Raw genomic sequence first — 24,574 nt, 5'->3', positions numbered from 1 at the left:
GGGATCCAGGCAGAGGAGACAGCAGGTCTGAAATCACTGAGGCAGCCGTGAACCCGGGTTTGAGGAATAGCAAGGAACCAGTGTGGCCAGAATGGAATGAGCAATGAGGTGAGTCGTTGAAAATGAGACACCCGGGGGCTCAGTGGTTAAGCGTCTGCCTTCAGCCCAGGGTGTAATCCCGGGGTCCTGGGATGGAGTCCCGAATCGGGCTCTCTGCATGGAGCCTGCTTCTCCCTCTTCCCTGTGTCTCTGTCTCTCTCTGTGTGTGCCTCTCATGAATAAAAAATCTTAAAAAGAAAAAAAGGAAAATGTGAGCAGTGGAGGAAGGCAGTCTGAGGATTCACTTCCTGGAGGGCAGGGGCACTCAGAGGTGCCAGCTGTTGGCAGCTGGCTTCCCCCAGAGTGAGTGACCCACGGAGCAAGCGCCAGGGGAGAGCTATCCTGCTAGCATCTGGCCTTGGAAATCCCACAGCATCACTTCTACCACATTATATTCGTTAGAAATGAGTCCCCAAAGAGGGACACCTGGTTGGCTCAGTCAGTAGAGTAAATGACTCTTGATCTTGGGGTTGAGAGTTCGAGCCCCATGTTGCAGGTAAAGAAAGGTAGAAAGGAAGGAGTCCCTGAACCTGGCCCACGTCCAGGGAGGGAGGAGTGAGAGAAAGAACAGTCAAGGACAACTCTGAGGTCTTTGGCCTGAGCATCTAGAAGGACAGGGTTGTCATCAGCCAAGACTGTGACAGATGCAAGTGTGGGATGGGATAAGCTAGTTTGGCTGCATTGGCCTGTGGTGTCTCTCACCTCCTGGGTGAGGTACGGAGCAGCCTCCTTGAAGTCCATGGCTTGTCCACTTCTGTTCTTCATTCGAGTTCCTTGGGGCCTCGGCCCTCCATCGCCACCTTTGTCCCAGCTCTTGGTGGCACTATGGTCCTGCCTAGCGTGGTGGCCTCCCTCCCAGGCCTTGAGGCTCCGGGGCTGGCACTGGATGCCCACGCCAGCTCCTCACCCTTGGGGGTCCTGGTTGAGCTGAGCGGGCATGAGGCTGGCAGAGGCTCAGGAGATCTGCTGCCAGGAGAGTTAGGGCAGTGGAGCAGGTCTTGGGGCTCTGCCCATTCCAATAAATAGAGGTTTGCAATAAATAGAGGCCCCCGGGAGGCTGAAGGGCAGATATCCTTCTGTGTATTCAGAGGAGGCTCTTGCCCCAGCCTTGGGAGAGCTGGGAGGGAGGGGGCAGCTGGGGTAAGTAAGCTCTCCAGGTATCCAGGATGTAACCCAAGCAGGTAAGGACCAGCCCTGACTGGAGCCCCGGGTGGCTCAGTGGTTGAGCATCTGCCTTCGGCTCAGGTCGTGATCCCGGGGTCCTGGGATTGAGCCCCGCATCGGGCTCCCTGCTTCTCCCTCTGTCTATGTCTCTGCCTCTCTGTGTGCCTCTCATGAATAAATGAATAAAATCTTAAAAAAAAAAAAAAAAAAAAGAACCAGCCTTAACTTTCAAAAATAATCTTACCACCATTGACTCTTGCCCCTACAGGCCTCCCCGCGGCCTGGAGAAGTACCTGGTTCCAGCTCCAAGCACCCAAGACCCTCCCCCACCTCTAACTTCCCCTCAATCTCCAGCAGCTCCCCAGCTGAGGATCCATGGATGCTGGGCTCTGGCCATTGACCACAATCCCAGTCATTCCTAAAGCTTCCTGGAAATCCCAGAGAAGCCAAGTGTCATCCGCTGTCACACATCCTGGACCCCAAATTCCCGCACCCTGGTTCCCCTGGCCTCATTGTTACAAGGCCCTACCCTGACTTGCTTAGACTCTGCCTACACCTGCCCAGCAGCAACTCAGGCAGGCCTGGCCTGATTGATGTGTGTTGCGAAGGGAGCGGGGGGTCTCTTGACCCAATGCCCAGGGGAAATTCCTCAGTGCAGAGAGGTTGGACTCCCTCACCCAGGGTCACTGGACTTCCAGGGAGACCAGGCCCCCCATAGGTTTCTTGGGAATGCCCCTACCGCACCCCCAGCTCACATACAACAGTGTGAATATGCACACATACCTCCCCCACCCCAGGCTGTAAAGCAGCAGGATCTCCCCCTGCCCTCATGTAAGGAAGAAAAGGAAGCTGTGAGCTGCCATAGAAACTATTTTAAAATGTGGTTCGAAAAAAAATAAAAATAAAAATGTGGCTCGAGGGGGAGAAATGATGTAAGGACAGAGGGAGGAAATAGACCTAAAAGAGAGAAGCCTGAAGGTGCACATCCTCCTGCACCTGTTTGCTCAGCAAGTACTGACTGAGCCTGGCTTAGTCTCCGCGGGGAGCGGGGAGTCAGACAATAGACAAAAATATATTTGCAAATAAATATGCGACCCAGCAGCCAGTGCTGTGGGAGAAGGTAAAGCAGACCAGGTAACCAGGGGCCCAAGCAGCCCCACTGAGTCACCTCGGATAGTAATGAACACTGCTTCAGGCACCACTGCCTTCCTCACAGCAACTAGGGATGAGCTAGGTGTCGCTGTCCCCATTTCCTGGAAAGTGAGAGAAACTGAGGTTTCCAGGCCTTCCCTAGACTGTGTTCCTGCTCACATAGCTGGGAAGGGAAGCCACCACCACCACCCCCCGCCCATCCCAGTACATCCACGCCCCTCTATGCCACAGCTCAGCTGGTCTCTCTGAGCCTCAGTCTCCTGGCCTGCAAAATGGGAACATAATGAGTTTCCCAGAGGCTCCCCAACAGCTCCATCCAGAGAGGGCCTCACTGCCTCACTAACGAGAGAGTACAGTACAGGCCAGATGTGCCGAACAAAGTGGAGGAGATGCTGCAGGGAGAGAGGGCAGCCTGGGCCTTCCTACTACTTGGATGGAGGCTAGGCCCTCTCACAGACTCCGGGCTTCATTTCCCCTCCAATCCAGTTCACGTGGCTGCCAGGTCCAATTCCTGAAGATCTAGTCCCTCTCCTGCTCAAAGACCTTCTATGGCTCCGCAGTACCCACAGGACAAGAGGACCAAACCCATCTTTCCCTTTTGGTCAAAATCCAGCCCCTTCTCCTAGCCCTCAAATTCAGCCCTTCAAAGGCCTCCTCCTCCTGGAAGCCTTTCCTGATACATTTGAGTCTCCTTAGAAGGAGCTGGTTCAATTTTCTCTCTCCTGAGGCCTGGCACTTTCTGCCTGAAACCCATTATGTACTTCGTCCCAGTATTGTCTCACTTGGAGCTAAGCTAGGGATCTTTTTTCTTTTTTTTTTTTAAGATTTTATTTATTTATTCATGAGAGTCACAGAGAGAGAGAGGCAGAGACAGAGGCAGAGGCAGAAGCAGGCCCCATGCAGGGAGCAGCCCGATGCAGGACTTGATCCCAGGACCCCAAGATCACGACCTGAGACTAAGGCAGACACTCAACTGCTGAGCCACCCAGGCATCCCTGGAGCTAGGGAATCTGCCATTGTCTCTGGCTCTCCTCTAGCCTGAGACAAGACTAAACACAGTTTTCATTCTTGCCATAAAAAAAAAAAAGTTTATTCATATCATTACCAAGTTAATACACATTTGTAGAGAAAATCTAGAAAATACAGAAAAGTACAGAAAAGCACAAGGCAGAAAATTATACTACTTATCCTTATGCTCAGAGATGACCGCTATTTCCATTTTGCAATCCTATATTTCTTTCCAGTCTTTTCTATATGGATTTTTTTCAAAATGTGGGAGTGTACCGGCCGTAAGGATTTGTAAACATGTGTTGTTTCATTTTACAGAAGATGCACCTCCAAGATACAGTTTCTTTTGCCAGCACGGTCATGTTGACTCCTTCAATAACAGCCTCTGGGTTTACTGGCCACCTGCTGTGTGCCAGGCACCACACGAAGGGCTTCTGATGCTTTTACTCTCTCAGCAGCCTTGGGAGGCTGAAAACTTCATAGAGGCAATTGCCTGTGACCATGCGAGTTATAAAGTCAGGATCCAAGCTCAGTGCTGGGTGACTCCAGAGTCCTGGTTCTCACTCACCAGGCTGCAGACTCCCTCTCCAGAAAAGGCTTATACCCCAAGTGAAATTCTCCATGTGAAGGGGTTCATAGACTTCCTGAAGCGTAGCTACAAACCCCAAGTCAGGCGGAATAGAGGGCCCTGGGCTCAACCCCCAGCCTTCCAATCTCTTGGCTCTGTGGCCTTGGACCTGTCAGGACCCTTCTCTGTGGCTCAGCTTCTTTACCTGTGCAATGCAGACACCTGCCCCGCAGGGGTGCAGGAGGCTTATATGAAATCACCCAGGCCACACGCCCTGACCACAGAGCTCTCAACAGCCTCCCGCCCCGAGAAGGTTCCCCCGCAAAACGTCCCCTGGGCTGGCACAGGTGACACGCTGTGGTGCGGAGGAGCTGGCCCACCAGGCTGCGGGAGCTCCACACAAGGAGCTCAGGCACAGACAGCTCTGGAGAGAACAGCAAAGCCCTTTGAAGGGTCCTTCCCGATATTACAAAGCCTCTCAAAGCTGGAGGATTTCCCAGATAAGGTGTCCTAAGGCTAGGACAAAAGTCTGGGATGGCAAGTGGAAAGACAGGACCATTGAAAACCTCACTGGCGCCTGGTTCCCCCTGGTGGGCCCCGGCCGCTGAGGCTGGAGCTTGGCAGGCACACTTGGCGGGCCCTCCCGGGGCTCCCCTCTCCCCCTCCTCCCCTCTCCCTCCTGGGGCTGGGAATGCTCTCACCTAGCTGTGGCCGTCCTCCCCACTCCCCCGCACAGTCCCTGGCTTCACCTCCGTGAGCAGCTGTGTGTGCCGAGCTGCCCGCCGCTTTACCTTCCCGGTGGCTGCTTTCTGCTCCACTGGCTCCCCGATTTGGATGGGGGGCTCCCTGCTAGACGTGTCATCTCTAGATCCCCGTCAGCTATCGCCCTGCTGGAATAGGGTGTCAATGAATATTTGTTAAATGAATGATCCAAAGAAAAGTCATACCGAGGACAGAATTCAACCCTAAGCTGGTGCCAGAGGCTCTACTGGACAGCAGATCCCTGAATCACTGAGAGAAGGGGGTCATAGCCTCAGCAGGAGGGGTTCGGAGGATCCCCAGGCCCCTGGAGGCAGCTCCTTGGGATGGAGGCCCCGGGAATGAAGGGGCTGCCCACTAGGTCATGGGGTTCTCTTAGAGAGCAGGATCCACAGCCTGATAGCCCTGGGACAGGCCAGCAAATCCCTATGAAGAAGGGGAAACTGAGGCCCAGGAGGTTTGAACCCAGCTGTGGAGGGGAAATAGGTCACTGCAGCACCTGGGCTTCAAACACTCTGTTGCTTAAGGGCTGGCTAGGTGATCTCTAGCAATTGGCTTTTTTTTTTTTTAAGATTTCATTTATTCATTTGAGAGAGAGAGAGAGAGAGAGAAGAGAGAGAGAGGATGGGGGGAGGAGCAGAGAGAAAGGGAGAAAAGCGACACCCTGCTGAGTGGGAAGCCCAACATGGGGCTCCGTCTCAAGACCCCAAGATCACAACCTAAGCCAAAGTCAGACGCCTGATTGACTGAGCCACCCCGGCACCCCTATTTTTTTTAAGTTTATTCATTTAAGTGATCTCTACACCCCATAAGGTTCTCAACCGAGGACCTGGAGATCGTGATCACATGCTCCTCTGACTGAGTCAGTCCCTCTCCTTTTTTAGAACCTCCGTTTTGGGATCTGTAAAATGGGACCATAAGTTTTCTCTGGCCTGTCCTGGGACCTTCGGTGGGTGCTCTGGTGTCTGTGACACCAGGATGGCCACTCCTGGTGCCAGAGGCAGTCGTGGGAATTACAGGGTAGTCAGCCCTGGGACTGGGGGACCAGTGCCTGTCAACATTCTCCTTGGTGTTGTTATGCTTCCAAGTCTAGCCCAGGGCTTTTTCTTGGACTAATAGGAAGCCAAGGCCTCCAACAGGTCCCATTCTTATTCAAAAGGTTTTGCCTCCTTTTCAACTATTGGATCAGCATATTATCTTAGGACCTTCCAAAACAAATATTTTCACCCACCCCTCCCTTGAGGACTTCTATCCCTTATCTGTACCCAAAGGTCCCTCTTCATCTGTTCCACTAGTGTTTGTTGAATGCCTACTATGTGCCGGGCACTGTGCCTTCAGCCTCGAGACCCCTCTGGAGGCATTCTCCCGCATGTCGGGCTTTTCTGGCTGGTGAGACCCGGTGTCATTGTTTCCCTTCTGCGAGACTCAAAGATTTGGAGAGGGGCTCCTCACTCCTGCCGGTGAGGCAACCTGTGGCTTTCAGAGGAGGTCAGGATGATCCAGCCTTTGTGGGGCTTAGAGGTGGTGTGATGTGGGGGTCCTCCAAGGATTACAAAATTGCAAGAGGCCAGATGGAGGCCCGAGGGACGAGGGACCAGGGGGCCCTGAAGTTTAAACTCTGTTGGTGTTTACCAAGGATTATCTGTTGGTGGTCACAGATCCTGATCTCTCCTCTGATCCACCCTATAGCCCTGCAGGTGTAGGGTGGGGTCAGCCGTTTCAGAGATAACACGGAAGGAAAAGAGGGCATCACTGCCAGTCACTCCAGAAATGGGAAGAAGGGGCCAGGGGCCCCACCAGGTAGCAAGTGGCACAATTAGGGGGAGGGGAGCTCCCCTGGATCTGCTGTTCCTCTGCCCTCAGACACTGTGGAGCTGGACTAAGGTAAACAAGTCTTGTTGTTGTGTTCTTGGGACAGTGGTTACTTTGTAATCCCAGCCAGGCTTCTGCCTGCCTCAGCCTCCACCACACTCCCCTGCTCCACCTCAGGGATTGCCCCTACCCCCTCCCTAACCAGCCCCAGGGCTGGGGCCCACCCTACCTAGAACCTTTGTGATTCTCCTCCTCCCTAGGGGCTTTGCACCCCCGTTTCTCCCTAGGCGCAGGAACGGAAGGGCTCCTCCCTTACAGGCTGCTCCCACGAGGAAGGCTGGGATGGGGGTGCAGTGGGTGGTACAGGTGGAAGGATGGGGCGTTGGAGGAGGGGGATGCTGCTGACGCTGTTTCTGCCAAAGCTTCACTCTTGGTTTTCACGATTGTGAAATAGGCGGAAATATACCTAATTCCAGGTGGGTGCCAAGGCCGAGGGGTGAAGGAGGGAATGGGGAGGTTTAAAAATATATGTATATAGGGGATCCCTGGGTGGCTCAGCGGTTCAGCACCGCCTTTGGCCCAGGCGTGATCCTGGAGACCCAGGGTCGAGTCCCACATCGGGCTCCCGGCATGGAGCCTGCTTCTCCCTCTGCCTGTGTCTCTGCCTCTCTCTGTGTCTCTCATGAATAAGTAAATAAAGTATTTAAAATATATAAAAAATATGTATATATATATATGTATATATACATATATCTATTTTAAGTCATTTCTACATCCAAAGTAGGGTTCGAAACCATGACCAGAACAGCGAGAGTCGCGAGTCGTAGGCTCCACCCACTAAGCCAGCCGGTCGCCCCAGGAATGGGGAGTTTTTATAGTTTGTTTTCACAAGATGGAATCACAGAGATGGGAGGTGGCGACCGTTGCACATTATGCAGGCGCTGAACACCACTGAGCGGCACACTTAAAACTGGTTGATACGGTAAATCGTGTCGTGTGTATTTCACCACAATAAAGAAAATTGAGAAAAACAAAACAAAACCTAACTCCCGAAGCTGCTAGCACCGAGAGCATGACGGGGGGGGGGGGGGTCCCCGCTGTCGCTGGGTCCTCTCCGACGCCCAGTTTCCACATTGGTGAAATGGCCTGGACCAAAGCCCCGGGCGGTCGGGACCCGCTCGGACGGCGAATGGGACCACCCGCCTGGAGACCCTGGCCACGGAGCGCACGGCGGCGGCGGCGGCGGCGGCGAGCCCGGGTCGGGGATCGGGCTGGGGGCGGGGAGGCGGCCGGGGGCGGGCCCGAGCGCGACCGGCGGTTTATAAGCTCGCGCGCCCGCGGCGGCCGCACACAGTCGCGTCCCGGCTCCAGCGCCCCGGACCCGCGGTGAGTCCAGGTCCCGCCGCCGCCCTGCACCCCGCGCCCTGCGCCCCGCGCCCTGCGCCCCGCGCCCCTCACCCGCTGCCCTGCGGCCCCGCTGCCCCGCTGCCCCGCGCCCCTGCACCCCGCGCCCCCGCGCCCAGCCCGGTAGATGGGCGCCCAGGGTGCCGAGCGGGGGCTGCTTAGGGACCTGTGCCCAGGTGGTTCCGTCCCGGGCCGCTGTTGGGTGTGTCACTCCCGGGACCCCCGGCTCCGAGACGCCCCCTGTCCGGCGGGGCGTCCAGGTCCCCGCCTGCGAGGGTCCCGGCCGCGGCGCCCCCGGGCCCTCCGTCCCCGCATCCGCGTAATGGGGCGCCCCCCCCCGCGCCGCCATCGGCTCCGGCTCCGGCTCCCGCCCCCGCGGGGGAGGGGGTCCCCCCGCCGAAACCGGGAAGATGGCCCCGGGGCGCCCCGAGTGGCCGCGCACCTGCGAAGGGCCGGGAGAGGCTCCGGCGCGGGCGGCGGGGGCGCCCGGAACAGGAACTGCGCGGCGAGCGGGGCGCGGCCGCCGCCCGCACCTGCCCCTGCCCCGGCCCCGGCCCCGGCTCCAGCCCCGCGCAGGTGCGCCCCGCCTCGCCCTGCAAACCCGCCGCAGCGGCCGCGGGCGCGTCCCTCCCGCGACCCCGAGGGCTCCCGCCGCCGAGCCCCGCGCCGCCGAACCCGCCGGCCGCCTGGGCGCCAAACCGCCGTGTTGCCGTGGGTCGTTGGTCGTCAGTGTAGTTTTGGCTGGAATGAGCCGCCCCGGGGGGCGCCGCTGCACATCACCCCGCCCCGCACCCACTGTGGCCCGGCCCCGATCGGGCCTGCTCCCCGAGGCTTCGCCCGCTCCCCAGGAAGGGAGGGTTGTGAGCCGCATCCTGGCCCTCTCCGGAGACTGGAGGCTTCGTTTCACAGGTGGTCAAAGTGAGACTCGCTTCCAGGAGGAGGCCGCCTAGACGCCGGCAAACCAAGAGCCCGGAGCTGTTTTCTGGGAGCGCGGCCAAAGCTCTCCACCCAGCCACTGTCCAGCTGTGTTGTCCTACAGGGGCTGCTCCCGCCTCTGGGCCTCAGTTTGCTCATTCCTTAGAATGGGTCCATGAGGTCCCCACCAGCTGTGAACACCCACTTGGTGTTGGTGGCTCTTCAGTGGCTTCCCTCAGCGCAAATGCTTTAACCTTGTGTCTGCTTCTCTTGGGCATGTTTTTGGGGTAACGTCTTGGCAGTGGCACCTTTCAGGAGTTGATTGGTGTGGTTTTTGCACTAGTTCCCTAAGTGGTCTGTCTCAGGCGATGGCTGGGCGGGGACTCCAGCCTCAGCGCTGGTTGTTGGTGCTGCCCTTGCCCACAGCTTGGCCTCTCCTCCACCCTTCCCTTCCCGCTCCAGGATTTGGGGATTTCCCACCATTTGAACCTCAAGGTCACAGGGCTGTCACTGCCGGCTTTAGCTGTGGGGTAGGGCTCTTACCAGCGTCAATGCTCTACAAATTTCTTTATGCTTGTTTTTGGTTTGAAGTGTCTAAAGCACCTGGGGAGACTGGCTTCCAGGATGTGGCTGTTCAGTCAGTGCCTCAGAATGTGCCCCCCCCCACCACAGGGGAATCCTATTTAATCAACCTTCTAAGATGGTTGCCAGGCGATTTGGGGTGGTGGTGGTGGTAGGGTGGGAACTGTGTCAGCAAGGGTGTTTCTCCAAGCCCCAGGGATCCCGTGAGGCCTAAAACAAATGGAGTGATGCACTTAGCACCGTCCCTGCGGGTGTCATCCTTCCCTGGCTCCGTTGGCTTGCTTGCCTCCTCTGAGAAGTCTTCCCTGACTACCTCCTCTATAAAGGTGCAGCCCATCCTCTGTGCAAGGAACTCATTGTACTGTTTCAGGACACTGGAGACAGATTGAAATTACCCATTTGTGCTCACTTAGCATGACGCTCGCCTGCAGCTCCATGAGGACCATAGGACCTATGTCACACTCAGCGGAGTATCCCCAGCAGGTGGCACAGCCAGGGCCCACTGGGAAGAGGCTGGACGGAGGGTTGCATGCCTGTTACATACCCCAAGTTTCACAAGGCGGTTGGCAGGTATAAAAGCTGGATTTGCTGAGCTGCAGAGAAACCAAGAGAGCAGCATTAGCCCGTTCTTTTCCTCTCCTGCTGGGCTAGGTTGTGGAAGGGGGTGCTCGGAGGATGGCTCCATCCGCTGGTTGGGTCTCCACGCTGACCTCGGAGGTATTTTCCCCTCTCCCTGGAAAGCATCCTGTTTGTAGTGGACCTATTAAGTTTGTAGACAATTAATGGTTTCTTGCTTCCCCTGCCTCGAACATAGTGGATCCCACGAGAGTCCGGCTGTTTTTTTCTCTCGGCTCAGAACAATTCCAAGAGGTTTCAAGGAAGTTGCCGGCACGCTCGGGTTTTGTTGTTGGCAGCCACCAGGAAGCCTGCAGTGGGTCCAGAGTGGACATGTGGAGCCGCTCCCTGGTCTCTTTGTCCTGCTGCTGGTTGGCCGGGGCCAGGCCCTGGGAGAAATACAGAATGTAAGCAAATGAGGCCACGGCCCCCAGTTCCTCGTTGGCATTGAGGCTGGCAGCAGAGAGGCCAGGGCTGGTGGTCAGCGCCCTGAGGCGGGCTTGGAGAGGACAGCTGATTTTCCTAGTGTCAATATTAGGATGTGACAATACAAAACACCCGCTGGGCCTTGCCGGGCACTGCATGGGTAAACCTGTTTTTCTGGAGGTGGGCGAAGATGGCCTGTCACCCAGACTGAGAGGAAGCACGGGCTCTAGAGCCCAGAGCAGCCCCCCTGGCTCCTTGGGGAGCATCACTGGGATATGGAGAGGGAGAATTGAGAGTTTTTGCCCCTCCCCCTGCCCCTAAGAAGTTAGCATTTGTGTGTCTGTGGCTTGGAGCTCAGGAGAAGCCAGATCAAGGTGAGCACAGATCTGCAGAGTTGCCCGTGTATGGACGATGACACATCAGGAAGATCCCTGCTCTGTGAGGTGGTCAGCATGGTATGCGCCTCTTCTGAGCTCCAGACTCGTAATAGTTTGCCATTAGTGGGCACTACTGCGTACCATACGCGCAGCCTCTGCGGCCTCCTCCTCACAGCAGCACTTCCTGCTGGGCTCTTGAAGGGCGAGGGTGTGTCGAGTCCGGGGTCTCCTGTCCCTGTGAGCCCAGCTCCCTTATTCTGTTTCGCAGTATATCACCTGCCCCTCCTGCCCCCTCACTGTTCCCGATCGCTAGGCCCCTGTTCTGAGCGGGGCAGACAGACAGGTAAACATTTCATGAGAGTCAGATGGGCCAAGTGCCCAATCCAGGTCTGTTTACCAAAGGTGCTGGGACAACATGGAGGAGGAACAATTAATTCTGTCTTGGGGAAGGCGGGGAGGAGGTGGGGTCTGAGCCAGGCCTGAAGGAAGAAGCAGGCCCCCTGTACCAGCCTGGGAGAAGGAGACGAGGGCCAGAGTGTCAGGCTTGAGAGCTCGGGAGGGACAGGGCGAGTCTGGTGGGGGGCTGAGGACTTTGTCCCAGCGAGGAAGGGGCACAATCTTTTACTTATTTTAAATACTTCTCAATAACATATTTTTATTTATTCATTTATGGATTTTTTTTCTTTAAATATTTTTTTTAAGTAATCTCTATGCCCAACGTGGGGGTTGAACTCACAACCCTGGGATTGAGAGTCATACGCTGTGCCGATGGAGCCAGCCTGGTGCCCCAAAAACTTCTTTTGATATTCATGCTTTTTAAACTTAAAAACTGCAGGCCTACATAGTATCTTGGCACCCTGTCCTTCCTGATGGGGATAGAAGAGCATAGGGGTCCCCTTGGATCCCCTTTTCGGTGTCAACAAGGACTTTGGGATCCCCCTGGGTTTTCCTTGCTCCTCCTCCCCCAACGTGGGTTCCGTTCACTCCGCCGTCGAACTGTGTGTGATAACAAAACCCCACAGACTGGGGGGCTTATAAAGTACAAATGTATTTCTCACTGTTCTGGATGCTGGAAATCCAAGGTCAGGGTGCCACTGACCTCCTGTATCCTTGAGTGGGGGACCGGGGACGGGATGGGAGCCCTCCTGGGTGTCTCTTAGAAGAGCACTAAGCCTATTAGTGGAGCCGACAGCATCTCATTGCCTCTTTCAGGCCCCACCTCCTGATACCATCACCCTGGGCATTACGATTTTGGGAGTGATACAGACATTCAGGCCACAGCAAACTGGTGTGAAGCCAATTTCAAAATCAGTCATCCAGAGAATTTTTTAATGTATTGATTTATTTCAGATAGAACAAGGGAGAGAGCACAAGTCGGGAAGAGGGAGAGGGAGAAGCAGGCTCCCCACTGAACAGGGAGCCCAGGTCTCCGATGTGGGGCTTGATCCCAGGACCCCAGGATCATGACCTGATCTGCTTAAGGCAGATGCTTATCCGACTGAGCCACCCAGGCGCCCCCATCCAGAAAATTATTAATCTGTTCTGCTTTCTCCAGTTTGGAGGATCTTTATAGATACTTGGGCAGGAAAGGACAGAAATAAAGTCTCCCCAGTGGTAGTTTTGCAGACATGGAACTAGGGGTCCAGAGGGGCTAAGGAACCTGTCCAGGGCCAAACGGCCAGGCTGGACCAGGACCCGGGTGTCCCAGTGGCTGAGTACCCCCTGGCACAGCTTCCACCTCCACAGGCAGGTAGTGAACAGAGGCGGTGAGACCTGGACATTTGCATACGTCGCATCACTGCGGGCCTTGCAGCAGCTCACCTCACCGTGACTTCTTTCCCCGTTGTTACAGACCCACCTCTTTCCGTTTTTGCGGTGACCTGTCTGTCCTAATGTGGATTCTGGGGGGGGGCAGTGGAGGGGACGCTGGTTTTGCATCATTTCCACTAACCTACCTGAGCGACCCGAGCCAGGCCCAGAGGGGGGCCTCCCTGGGGGACCTGCCGCTGAATCAAGCCTCAGCAACTCCCGCCAAACTTTGACCTGAATGGGCCTCTGTGGTGGAGGCTCAGAAGGCATCATTGAGTCACGCTGCTGACATCATCGGCGCTGGCCGAGCCCTACATACAGGGCCCCCGCCTTGTTCGTTCCATCACCATCGAATTCAATGGAAACTATTTGGGATTTCAGGCCTCAGAGCAAGACTTTAGTGTGTGATTGTCAAGGTGGCCTTCCTTTTGATTCTCCGGGCAGCCTGCACTGCTAGGTCGCTGTATTTTTGGAGCCCCAGGGTGGGGGTGGGAGGTGGGGTGTGATTGCATGGCCAAGGAGCTCTGAATTTCCATCCTCAAGCTTCCTGGGTCCCCGCCTGTGAAGTGGGGCAGACACCCCTTCCTTCTGGAGGAGGCTGGACTCAGTAGATGCAAATAAGGACGTGGTCAGCGACAGAGGGGACAAAGGAGACCGAGGCTGCAGAGGCCAAGCCCACGCCTCCCCATGGATGGCTATTTCCAACTTTCTTTTTACCTGAAACACTTTTTTTTCTTCTTCTCTCTCCCTCCCGTTTCTCACGCCCTGTCTTTTCCCCAATCACTTTTCCATAACTGGGGAAGCGAGTCTTGCCCACTGCAAAGGAGCTGGGTTTGGGGCATCTGCAGGTTCCTAAGGGTGGAGGCAGGAGGGGGCCGTGAGTGGAGGGGAGCTGGGGGCGGGGCTTCCCCGCCAGGTGGGGAGGCTGGGGTGGAGGCTCCATTCTGAAATAGACCTTTAAGACAAACCTTTCCACTAAAGGAAAATTCAAGCTATTGCCTCAAAACAGTGATTTTTGCTTTATTTTTTGAACTAGCCATCCCAGCACATGCACTGTAGTAGAACACAAGAAATTCAGCCCCCTTCCCACGTCTGTCCTAGAGAGACCCCTACCTGTTTTTATTAATCTCCTTGCCTCTTCTGCAGATGATCTATGCAGATGGAAGCATTTGTCCAGCCCTGTGAAACCACACCTGGGCGGTGGGGAGACTGCCCTCTCTCCATCTCCTGGGCCCCACAGGTGTCTCTGTGGCCGTGAGGGCGGCATCTTCTGCCCACAGGTGACATTGGCATCCAAGCTCTGCGAGCAAAAGAGGGTTCCTAGTGGCTTTTTCTGGGGAGTGTGTAGGAGGGTGAGCGTGTGGGCTGCAGCCTGGGTTGGGGCTGGGTGTCTAGGTATGCCTTCTTTTCACCCAGGAACGGTTTGAAACTACTTGTTTGCAAATCTGCTGGAAAAAAAATAGATTCTTTTTTTTTTTTTTTAAATAGATTCTTAAAAAAACCAGTCCAGGCTCCTGGGCCTGCAGCTTCCTCAGTACTGGGCTGTGATTGGTTGTTTGACAAACCACGTGCTCTGAGCCACGGCTGGGAACCAAAGATTAAGAACAATGGCAGCTCCTGGTTTGTGGTGTTGTGTTGGGGCATTAACACAGATTCCATCCTTTTGTCCTCACAGCAGCCCTGGGAGACACACATTACTAGTATCTTCATTTAGGAGGGAAGGAACGGGGCGCGGGGTCCACACCACAGATGAAGAATCAGCAGCCCCCATTGTGGGTGGTTAGAGATAGAAGGGAGCAGAGGCAGGGGCTGCGTGGGCTCCCCAAGCCCCCCAGCCTCCTTGGAGCATCTAGGAAGGCGATGCCAGGGCTGAGTTCTTTGGGGACCAGTAGGAATGAGCGGTCAAAGGAGTCAGGATTGCCAGCCCGCGGGCCCTGCTCCTGCAAACACTGGGGGAGGCCTGATGTGTCAGCGCACCGTTCACAGAAGCGCGTGGTCTTTAGTGGGGCGGGAGCAGGGCCTGAGATTGGATTGGCAGGGTTGGGGCTGGTGAGGTGGCCAGGGGCAGAAGAGGGCCCTGATAGCAGTGTGCACAACCCCCGACGGGCCGGGGGAGCTGAGTGGAGCAGTGGCTGGGTGGGATCTGAGGCTGCTGGGGGCAGATCAGCTAGGAGAGGGCCCAGTAGAGACTGGAGGGCAGCCGGGCAGCTAGACAGCAGAGTGGACAGGAAGTGACCAGCGCTGGAGTCCCCAAGCGTTGGGGGACTGCTGTGGGGAACTTGCGCCCAGGTCCCTGGCCACACTCTTGATTCCTGCTGCTCAGATCTAGAGCCCCTAGGCCTGGTTGGTGAGCATTTAATGAGAATCCTTACACAGGGCTGGAGTCGGGCCGTGACAGGTCGGTGCTCACACATCAGCTGGGGTTCTAACCGGCAGTTTGTGCCGGTTCTTGCCTGGAAAAGGAACCCTGTTAGTGTGGGATCATTATCCCCCATTTAACAGATAAGGAAACTGAAGCCCTTGCCTAAGATCACACTGTACTGCAGTGAGTGGTTGAGTTAGGTGACCCAAGACTCTGCCACCTGTCTGCAGGGGAGGCACCACCCCAGCTCTCACCCAACCCCGGAGCTAATCAGACACAGGCCTCAACCTCCCCCTGGCCAGGCTGCCCAGTGGTCACTGTCCCTGGTCAGGCGCATGCCCCTGTAGGGCTCATGGGCCGCATTCCCACTTGGTGCCCAGGGATTCTGGGAGTGTCTGCTGGAGGCTGAGGGATGTGGGGACAGTGGGTCAAAGTGAGGCTCAGAGGCCACATGCCCACCGAAGTCCCACTGTGGCCCCTTGGCTGCGGTGAGGCAGGGGTTTCCGTGGGAGTGCACAGGAGCCTCTGGGAAGAGAGCAGCCCCTTGCTGGGGCGTGGTGAGGAGGGGAAGGGGGGCTGGGGGCCCATGCAAATGAGGGCTGGGACTGCTTTTCCTGGGAAATTGTCATTTGCATGGACACCAAGCTCCCTGGGGCCTGGCAGCGGCTAGAGGCTCCTTGGGTCACAATCCTTACACAGGCAGAGTGCTCACAACCTTGCAGCGTTAAAATATCTCGTCTGTGAAAGCTGGTTCCAGGTATCTGGGTTCTTTATGCCCTTCAGTGGAGTTCTTAGTTTTTCTCCGTGAAAGTTTTTTTTTTTTTTTTTTTTTGTTTTTTTAGATTTTATTTATTCATGAGAGACAGAGAGAAAGGCAGAGACAGGCAGAGGGAGAAGCAGGCTCCTTGCAGGGAGCCCGTTGTGGGACTCGATCCCGGGTCTCCAAGATCACGCCCTGGGCCGAAGGCAGATGCTCAACCACTGAGCCACCCAGGCGTCCTTCTCCCTCTCCATGAAAGTTTTAAGCTCTGCCCCCCCCGACTCTTTTTTTCTTTTCTTTTTTTTTTTTTTTTTATAACATTTTTATTTATTTATGATAGTCACACAGAGAGAGAGAGAGAGGCAGAGACACAGGCAGAGGGAGAAGCAGGCTCCATGCACCGGGAGCCCGACGTGGGATTCGATCCCGGGTCTCCAGGATCGCGCCCTGAGCCAAAGGCAAGCGCCAAACCGCTGCGCCACCCAGGGATCCCTCTTTTTTTTTTTTTTTTTAAATCACGTTTCCTTCCTAAAAGCCTTATGTGTCTGTAAATAGGTATCTATCTGCTGCTGTATTTTCTGGTTGCCTTGTGGGTATTGATTTTCATATGTTGATCTGGTGTCCAGCAACCTTGAACCTCTTGGTGGTTCCAAGAGGTGGTTCTGCATAGAGGTTCATTTCATGTTTGCTAGAAATCTTCCGTCTCCTGTGTCACTGGAATGATCACGTTTTCTTCGGCGGCCTCAATGTTCCCCATCTTTTTTTTTTTTTTTTTTAAGATTTTATTTATTCATGAGAGACAAGGGGGTGGGGAGTGCAGAGACACAGGCAGAGGGAGAAGCAGGTTCATGCAGGAGCCCAATGCAGGACTCGATCTTAGATCCTCGGATTACGCCCTGGGCCGAAGGCAGACGCTCAGCCGCTGAGCCCCCCAGGTATCCCAATGCTCCCCATCTTTTATTCTGAAATGTTTCCTCTACGTTGTTGAGACTCCATCTAACGAGTCAGTTGCCTTTTGTGCTGCTGTCCGCCACCCCCCAATGTTCTCCTTTCTCTCTTTTTTAAATTTAATTTAATTTTATTTATTTGACACAGAGAAAGTGCACAAGCAGGGGGAGCAGCAGACAGAGGGAGAAGCAGACTATCCACTGAGCAGGGAGCCCGATGTGGGACTTGATCCCAGGACCCTGAACTGAAGGCAGATGTTTAACCGACGGAGCCACCCAGGCGCCCTGTTTCTCTGGTTTTTTAAGCACGCAGCGCTGGAGTCCGGCTGCTGGCTGAATCCGGGGTCGGCGCCAGGGTGTGGCTGGAGGAGGCTCCCTGGGACTGGGTCCACCACTTCCAGCAAGCCTCGCTGTCTCTGGCTCAGAGCGCCTTCCAACCGGACTAGTTTTGTGATCTAGTTTTTTTAAAAAGTCTGGTTGAAGAGCTTTACATTGTAGAGGGAACTAGAGTCACCTCATAGCTTTTTTTTTGCTTTTTTTTTTTTTTTTTTAAATGAAGCACAATGCCCACCGCAGGGCTTGAACTCACGACCCCGAGATTGAGTCTCGTGTTCCACCAACCGAGCCAGCCAGGGGTCCCCACACCTCATAGCTTGTGCCTGCTGCCTGGTGTTCCCTGGAACAGGTGTACCAGGAGTGGGCACTCAGCAGTCCCTGAGCTGCTGTTGAGCTGCTAGCAGCATTTTCGGGTTCTTAGAAATAGCACCTGGTCCTCCCCATTGGGCGCCTGCTGGCCTGATGGCGGCGGGGGGAGGGGGTGGGGGGACACTGGGTCCCAGGCCTGTGTGCCCTCACACCTTGCCTGCAGGTGCCGTCAGCAGGTGGCAGCACCCGCCCCCCAGCCCCCACCCAGGACCCGACCGCTCCTGTCAGCCCGCAGGGGAAGGTGCTGCCCTGGCAGGTGCAGGTGGCATATGTCAGGCCACGGGCCCTTTGTGGCGGTCGTGCCTGTGTTTACACGTCTGATTTCTCCAGGCTTCGCTCCCGCTGGAGCTGCCTTTCAAGCTGGGCTCTCACCTGGAACAGACCAGAGGCTCTCCTGGCTTTCCCTTAGGAAACCGGAACAGCCCCCTTGACACACATTCTGGGCACTCAATCTCTAGAACAACGCTGTTCTTCTGTGGTTTCCTTTCCCCAAGGCCAGAGAGCCCAGACCCTCAAATACCTGTCCGCGCCCCGCAGGACATCACAGCGTGTCCATCTCTGACCGCGTGTTGAGAGTAACCTGTCTAGACTCGCCCCGAGACACCTGGGGGATGCGCGCCCACGAGCCCACCCTGCGCCCCGCCCTGGGCCTCCCGTCCCCACTCCTGATGCTGAAAGCAAGTTGTGTGTGCTCTTGCCAAACTCGGGGTCCCCTGGAGGCTGCCCGTGTACGTCCTGCCGACAGTTGATCCGCTTCAGGGCTGAACACCGTCCACGCTGGGCTGGGGACCGGGGACACGTGGCTCTGTCCCTTCTTGGCTTAATCATGAGCTTCTCCAAGCCCCCAGTGTCGTCTTAATTAAATACCTACCTGGAAGGTTAGGGACCCAACAAGCTAGCAAGAGGGTTCTCTCCGCAACCAGCAGGCTAATGTGAAGACTTAGAAAATTTCTTAAAACCCAGGACATTATTGTAAGACGGGGAGTTGAGGTGCAAAAACCCTAAGGGTTGGTGTCCCATCCCTCAGCATCACACAGATACGAAGTGACGGAGCTGGGATTTGAACTCGGGTCCTTGAGTTCCACATTCTTCACCATTATATTCCGGACCTACGATGTGGGGTGAATTGTGGTGAATGAGGTCATGGGATCCCACTGGCTATCCCAAGGGGGGACGTAGACACTTTAAGATGTGGGAATCCATGGTCGTAATGGGAGGGCCTCTGGCTACAAGGAACTGGAAACTCAATGAAGGGTGATTTGAATGAATTGGGTTTTATTTTTCCTGCACAATTAGGCTGGCTGTGGCATGTATTTTTGCAAGTGTTTAAGAATGCCATCAGAGAGGCAGGCTCTGTCCCTCTCTCCTCTGTCCTTGGCATGTTGCTTAATTTTTTTAAAGATTTTATTTATTTATGAGAAACAGAGAGACAGAGAGGTAGAGATACAGGCAGAGGGACACCTGGGTGGCTCAGTGGGGGACACCTGGGTGGTTTAGCGGTTGAGCATCCGCCTTCGGCCCAGGGCGTGATCCTGGAAACCTGGGATTGAGTCCCACATAGGGCTCTCTGCATGGAGTCTGCTTCTCCCTCTGCGTGTGTCTCTGCCTCTCTCTCATAAATAAATTTTTTTTTTTTTAAAGAGACCCAGGCTGGCCCTCTTTTATTTTATTTTATTTTTTTTTAAGAGAAAAATTTATTTTTTCATGAGAGACACAGAGAGAGAGAGGCAGAGACACAGGCAGAGGGAGAAGCAGGCTCCTTGTGGGGAGCCCAGTGTGGGACTTGATCCTGGGACCCCCGGCCTCACCCCCTGAGCCACCCAGGCACCCAGCATGTTGGTTATCCTTATGTTGAGCACCAACATGGTGTCATAAAGTGGCTGCTGCCGCTCCAGCCCTCTCCTGTGTTGAAGGCAGCAAGGAGGGAGAAGAGCTGCCCGGGCGAGGCTGCTCCCTTTCCTCCTCCCGCGTCAGAGCTCTGAGACCTCATGGCTCAGAACTGGGGGTCGCACGCCCACCACCGGCTGCAAGGCATGTGGGAGAGTGAGCAGGAGAGTCCCAGCTTCAATGAACAAGGGTTCAGTCTGTGTCTTTCTCCCCCAGAGAAGAAATGTCTCACTCAGGACCCCTCTCCAGGAACCTCTTTCTGAGCACCTTCCTGCAGGAGCATGGCCCAGAAGTTCTGGAGGTTCCGGGCATGACAGATCTCGTGGAGTATTATGACCCTGGGCCCTCCCCTAACAGGTAGGTCCCAGTAACACTCTGTGGGCCCCACCCACCCCCATCTCTGGTGAGTGAGCTCGGGGGTATACTTAGGGGAGCAGCCTTCGGGGCTGTCCGGGCAGGGCTCTAGGGTGGAAATTCCCAGGCGTGGTCCAGGAGGCCTGTGCCCGGGCGGGGCGGCCCCTCGGGGAGCAGCCCACAGAGGCCCTCGGCGTCCAGCATATTCCCGGGATGGGCCTTGGCGCTGCCACCAAAATGACTCAAACTCGTGGCTTTAGGACGGGCTGACTCCTGCCCCTCGGTGACCGTGATCAGCTCATCAAGGCCTCTTGATGAGATGGTTCTAATTTTAGAAAATCAGAAGTAGCCTGAGGAAGCCACTCGGCACACAGTGCCTGGCCCGGCTGTCGGGGTGGCGGAGAGGGGATCTTCCCAGGACCGGGCCCAGGTGCTTCCCTTCTGCTTTAGGCCTCAGGATTCTCTTAGTCATTAGGTCCCCAACCTGGGGGTTGGGGCTGCCTGGGACAGAGGTGAGACCTCAACCCCCCCACCCCCCGACCTTGATTGCCAGCCAGGCCTTCTCAGCCTCCCACCCGACCTTCCATCATCCCTGGGATGGAGAGCAGGGACCCCGGGGAGACTGGGCAGGTGGCTGGGGCTGAGCTGGGAGCCTGGAAATTCCCAGATGCAATGTGTGGGCAAACCCCTGAGAGCAGGGCTGAAGCCGGCCAGAGGGGAGGGCAGGGGAGGGGAGGATGCTGGATTTGGAGATCAGGTGTGATGGCATGTACCTCCTTTCCATCCAGGATTCCGGTCAGTGAGAGGAGGGAACTGGAGGGGGTGACAGGTGGTTTCAGGATGGGGGAGCAGGGAACAGGTCCTGGAATCCCTCCCCACGAGGAGGAGGGCAGGTTGGCAGGTGGAGCCCCGGGGAAAGCCAGTCCTAGTGACCCGGTGGGGGCTCAGAGCCCCAGCCCCGCTGCCCACCTTCGTCATCTTTCCTGGCAAGCCTCCCGGTGGATGTCCTCTCCCAGGATTCTCCAGCTTTGGGTTTTCCTTGGAGGAGCGGCGGCGCTAACTGTGTCTCTGCCCTCCCACAAGCGGGGCCTGCGCTACACGGAACCCACCTGGGGATGGGCCCTCGCTGGCTTTTTCTGGAGCAAAGTGGGGGCCAGGGGAGGGGCATGTGAAGGTTCCCTGCCCCCCACCTTGCTCTGTGCCGCCCCTTGCCTCCCACAAATCCGGGGCCCGGTGGGCCAGGTGGGCCTGTGTATGGGGGTCACCACACGGCCACACCCCTAATTCCCTGTGCCCTCCCCACAGCAACAACCCCGACGATGTGGCCATGCGGCTGGCCTTCATCGGGGACGAGATGGAAGTGAGATGGATGCTTCCCCGCGTTGGCGAGCTGCCCGGGATGGCCATGTACAGGTGGTGCCCCCCCCAGCCCTCCACCTCCTGCCCCGCCCCTGCCCCTGGGCCACAGACTAAGCACAACCCAGTGCCTTCCTCTGCCTCTTCATCAAGCCAAGACTGTGCTTTTCCGAAAGGGTCTTGACTTAAAGTGCTGGTAGGAAGTGGTGAGCTTGGCGAAGCCGTGTGTCCTGCCGGGAGGCATCTGTCCTGAGCACACTGTGTACTTCCACCATTTGCCAGCATCTCTGGGTTCTCAAGGTGGGGATGTGGAAACCCTCCCCCTAAGCCAGAGCGACTGTGGTCTCCTGGTCCCCAGGGAGGCAGCCTTCTGTTGGGGTGCCTGGGCCTCCATCACAGCAAAGATCCTCCGGAGGGAGGACCGGCAGGTCCTTGGGCCGGTGAGCAGTGGAGCATTTTCCAGAACCCAAGACCAAAACCCCCGGTAGGCCGGTGGGTAGGGGAAGGAAACAGGAAATCAGATGCATTAGGACCAGAAATGGCCCGTGGAGAGAGAACCTCTGGTGGATCCACCCGGGGAAGGGGGTAGAGTGGTGTGGGGGGGAGGGGACGCCGCCCTCCTCTCCCCGCGGGGGTCCCCTGAAATAAAGGCCATCTCCGCCCCTGTTCCCTGCAGTAATGGCCCTGCTTCCCTGCCCATTTGTCTTACAGCTTGGCTTTTACCTACAACCAGACAGGCCTGAGAGGTGTTCTTAGAAGTTTCCTGGATGGTCTTGCTAACCTCAGGGAGAACATCCGCATCTGGAGCTTCCTGACCTTCCGGAACAGGGTAAATGAACCGTGAACTCTGTGACCTTGACTTACCCGCCTGCCTGCGGTGACACCTGCAGCCACGGAGCTGCTGCCCCGCAGAGCATGTCCTCGGGTGCCACAGACTGCTCCTCCCCGCCCCCCGTTGTCTTGTGGTGCCTGCTTGCCCTCGTTTCTCCCGGTTTTCAGCTTGGAGACCCCTGGTTTATCAGCTCCATGCTCCGGTTCTTTTTTTCTTTTTTTAAGATTTTATTTACTTATTAATGAGAGACACACACACACAGAGGCAGACACACAGGCAGAGGGAGAAGCAGGCTCCGTGCGTGTGGGAGCCCGATGCGGGACTCGATCCCGGGCCTGCAGGATCATGCCCTGGGCTGAAGGCGGCGCTAAACCGCTGAGCCTCCTGGGCTGCCCCCCACCCTATGCTCCAGTTCTCAGGCGTGTTTGCTCCCACACCCATGCTCCGGCTCCCCACCCACCCCCCGGGAGCACCTTCACCAGCCCCGCGTGAGCCTCCCTAACCATCCTCGCTCCTCTGCCCGGCAGGTGCCTCTCCTGAGCCTCTTTCCCGACCCTCCTTGTCTGTCCCAGCAGCACCGGGGACCGTCCCTTACCCTAGCTCAGCCCCCACTGGTGCCCACGGCGGCCTGGGTAGGCTTCTCCTCTGCCGCCTCCCGGGCCGTCTCCCCGGCCCACCTGTGCTCTGGCTTCTGGGTGCTGTCCCCACCTGTGAGCTGTGCTGTCCGGAGACGCTCCTGTGTCCCCGCCTCCCTGACCCACTCTCCAGCACCCTCTCAGCCACCCTGGTTCACCCCGTGCCCCTGAGCACACGTGGGGGGCACCTGAGCACCCCCGGCCCCGGCTGGAGGTCTCACCTCTCCCGCCCTTCATCCCACAGGTGTCCCCCAACCCGGGGCGCGGGCTGGTGCTGTCGCTGCTGCTGCTGCTGGTGCTGCTACTAGGCTGGGGCCTCCGCCTCCTCCAGTGATACCAGCTGGAGCCGCTGGGGACGGGGCTGGCCTCGCCCCCGCCCGACCGCCACCCTGGAGGTGGCCTTGCTGGTTTTGTTGTCTTTTTTAACTGTTTTCTGCTGATCCCTTTTTTTATATTTAAACTCCGAGTGCTGGGACACTACTGAGGTTTCATACTAGTTTTTTCTTTCTTTTTTGTAAGAGAAATGAATTCATTATACCTCGGGGGTCGTTACTGGTTAACTGCCCGCGCCAAGGCCTGGCTGGGCCGCTCTCCTGGCCTCAGCCCCTGAGGTGGCCTGGGTGCTGTCACTGCCACCACCACCCGGCAGGGAAGGAGCCTGGAGCCTTCCTCTGGCGGCGGGGGTTGGGGGGGGAGTGCTGGCCACACCCCCATGTCGGGAAGGCCCCTGGGCGAAGAGAAAATCTGCTGGAATAGATTTGATGGCTGAGGAGAGCTCAATAAAATGTTGTTTCCAGCTGGTCTCTGGTCCTCTCTGGGGTTTGCCGCCCGGCTCTGGCCCCTTGCTGGAGACTCAAGGGGGAGGGGGAGAGAGGGCGGGCGTGTGCAAGCACCTGTACGTGATCACACACCTGCAGGCTCTTTCCTGCACCTGCTGTCGTGAAGTTTGGCCCAACACAATCAGGTTTATGCCTTCTCTCGTCGTGCCTGGTGCCTGAATCTACCATTAGGGATTATTTCCTTTGGGCCTTCAGTCTTACAGCTGGGCTGCCTGCCCTCCCCAGGTTTGCTCATCCAGCACTCCCCGCTGGACAGTGCGGCCTGCAGGGAGAAGGGGCTAGATGAGGGGCACCCCCGTGAGGGTCCAGCCTGCCCCAGACCTGGGCCCAGTGCTGTTTCTAGACCCAGTCAGGTCCTCTTTCTGGAACTTGGGCTCTGACTGTCCCCCTGCCCCACCACAGTTCCCGTCTCAGATGCCAGCCCTGGGCTGGGCCCCCCCTTGCTCCAGCCCCGTGCCCACGTCCTCTGCAGCTGCCTCTTCGGGGCCTGCCCTCCGCTAGCCCCAGAGCCCATGAAAGCCCATCTGGCATGTGCAGCTACATGCCTCCCTCCGGCCAGGCTGGCCAGGTCCCGCGTACTCCCGGCCACCACCAGGCTCCTGTGCCACAGCTCTCCAGGTCCCGCCCCTCACGGCTTGGGGCCTGACTACCCGGCCCTTGGGGCAAGGTCAGGCCATCCCAAAACCACCCAGGGCAAGCCGGGGAGCGGCAAGGCCAGATCCAGAGGCACCTCTTCCAGGAAGTCCTCCCTAACCATCTAGCCCCAGCTTGCTCCTAAGCTCTCGGGATAGAACTGCCCACCTGACCATGTAGGTGTTAGATGTGGCCGGGGGTGCCTGCAGCTTCTCAAGGAGCTTGGGCTTCAGTGAGAAGAGGGAAGGGGAATGCTGTTTATGGAGCCCCCTGGTGCAGCTGATGCAGAGGCTTCTCCTTGCAGAATTTGGGGACCTCCCTCCCCAGGTGTTCTAGGGTTTGCAGCATTCTCCCCACCCATGGATGTCAGGGGAGCCCCTACTGTGCTAGGCTTGGGCACAAGTTCCGGGGATGTGAAGACCTGGCCCCTCTAATCGTTGTTTTTGGGGGAGGGAAAAAAGCACAGAAGAGCTGTGGGCTGTGTTCTGGAGGCAACAGGACAGAAACGGGCTGGGGTGGATGGGACACAGACCAGGCTGGCTGGAGGAGCTGCTGTGGAGGAGACGAGGGAAGG

At 56.8% G+C, this 24,574-nt stretch overlaps 1 protein-coding gene and 1 long non-coding RNA gene across 2 annotated transcripts; one reads left to right on the top strand and one right to left on the bottom strand.

Annotated features, from left to right (window-relative positions):
• Positions 1-3,489: 3,489 nt before the first annotated feature.
• LOC140642712 (uncharacterized) lies at positions 3,490-7,850 on the bottom strand. The gene is made up of 3 exons (XR_012039135.1): positions 6,792-7,850; positions 4,741-4,881; positions 3,490-4,213 (listed from the first exon to the last, which is right to left on the bottom strand). It is a non-coding gene; the product is annotated as an uncharacterized lncRNA (long non-coding RNA).
• Positions 7,851-7,868: 18 nt separating this feature from the next.
• BIK (BCL2 interacting killer) lies at positions 7,869-23,324 on the top strand. Its single transcript, XM_072843631.1, has 5 exons — positions 7,869-7,948; positions 19,568-19,708; positions 21,011-21,118; positions 21,773-21,890; positions 22,773-23,324. Exons 2-5 carry the CDS (start codon positions 19,575-19,577, stop codon positions 22,860-22,862), a joined length of 450 nt encoding a protein of 149 aa, XP_072699732.1. The 5' UTR covers positions 7,869-7,948; positions 19,568-19,574; the 3' UTR covers positions 22,863-23,324.
• The last annotated feature ends 1,250 nt before the right edge of the window (positions 23,325-24,574 follow it).

This window comes from Canis lupus, chromosome 11 (assembly GCF_048164855.1).
Source record: "Canis lupus baileyi chromosome 11, mCanLup2.hap1, whole genome shotgun sequence".
Lineage (NCBI taxonomy): Eukaryota > Metazoa > Chordata > Mammalia > Carnivora > Canidae > Canis > Canis lupus.
The sequence above is the reverse complement of the archived record's forward strand: the minus strand, read 5'-3'. Positions and strand labels throughout refer to the sequence as shown.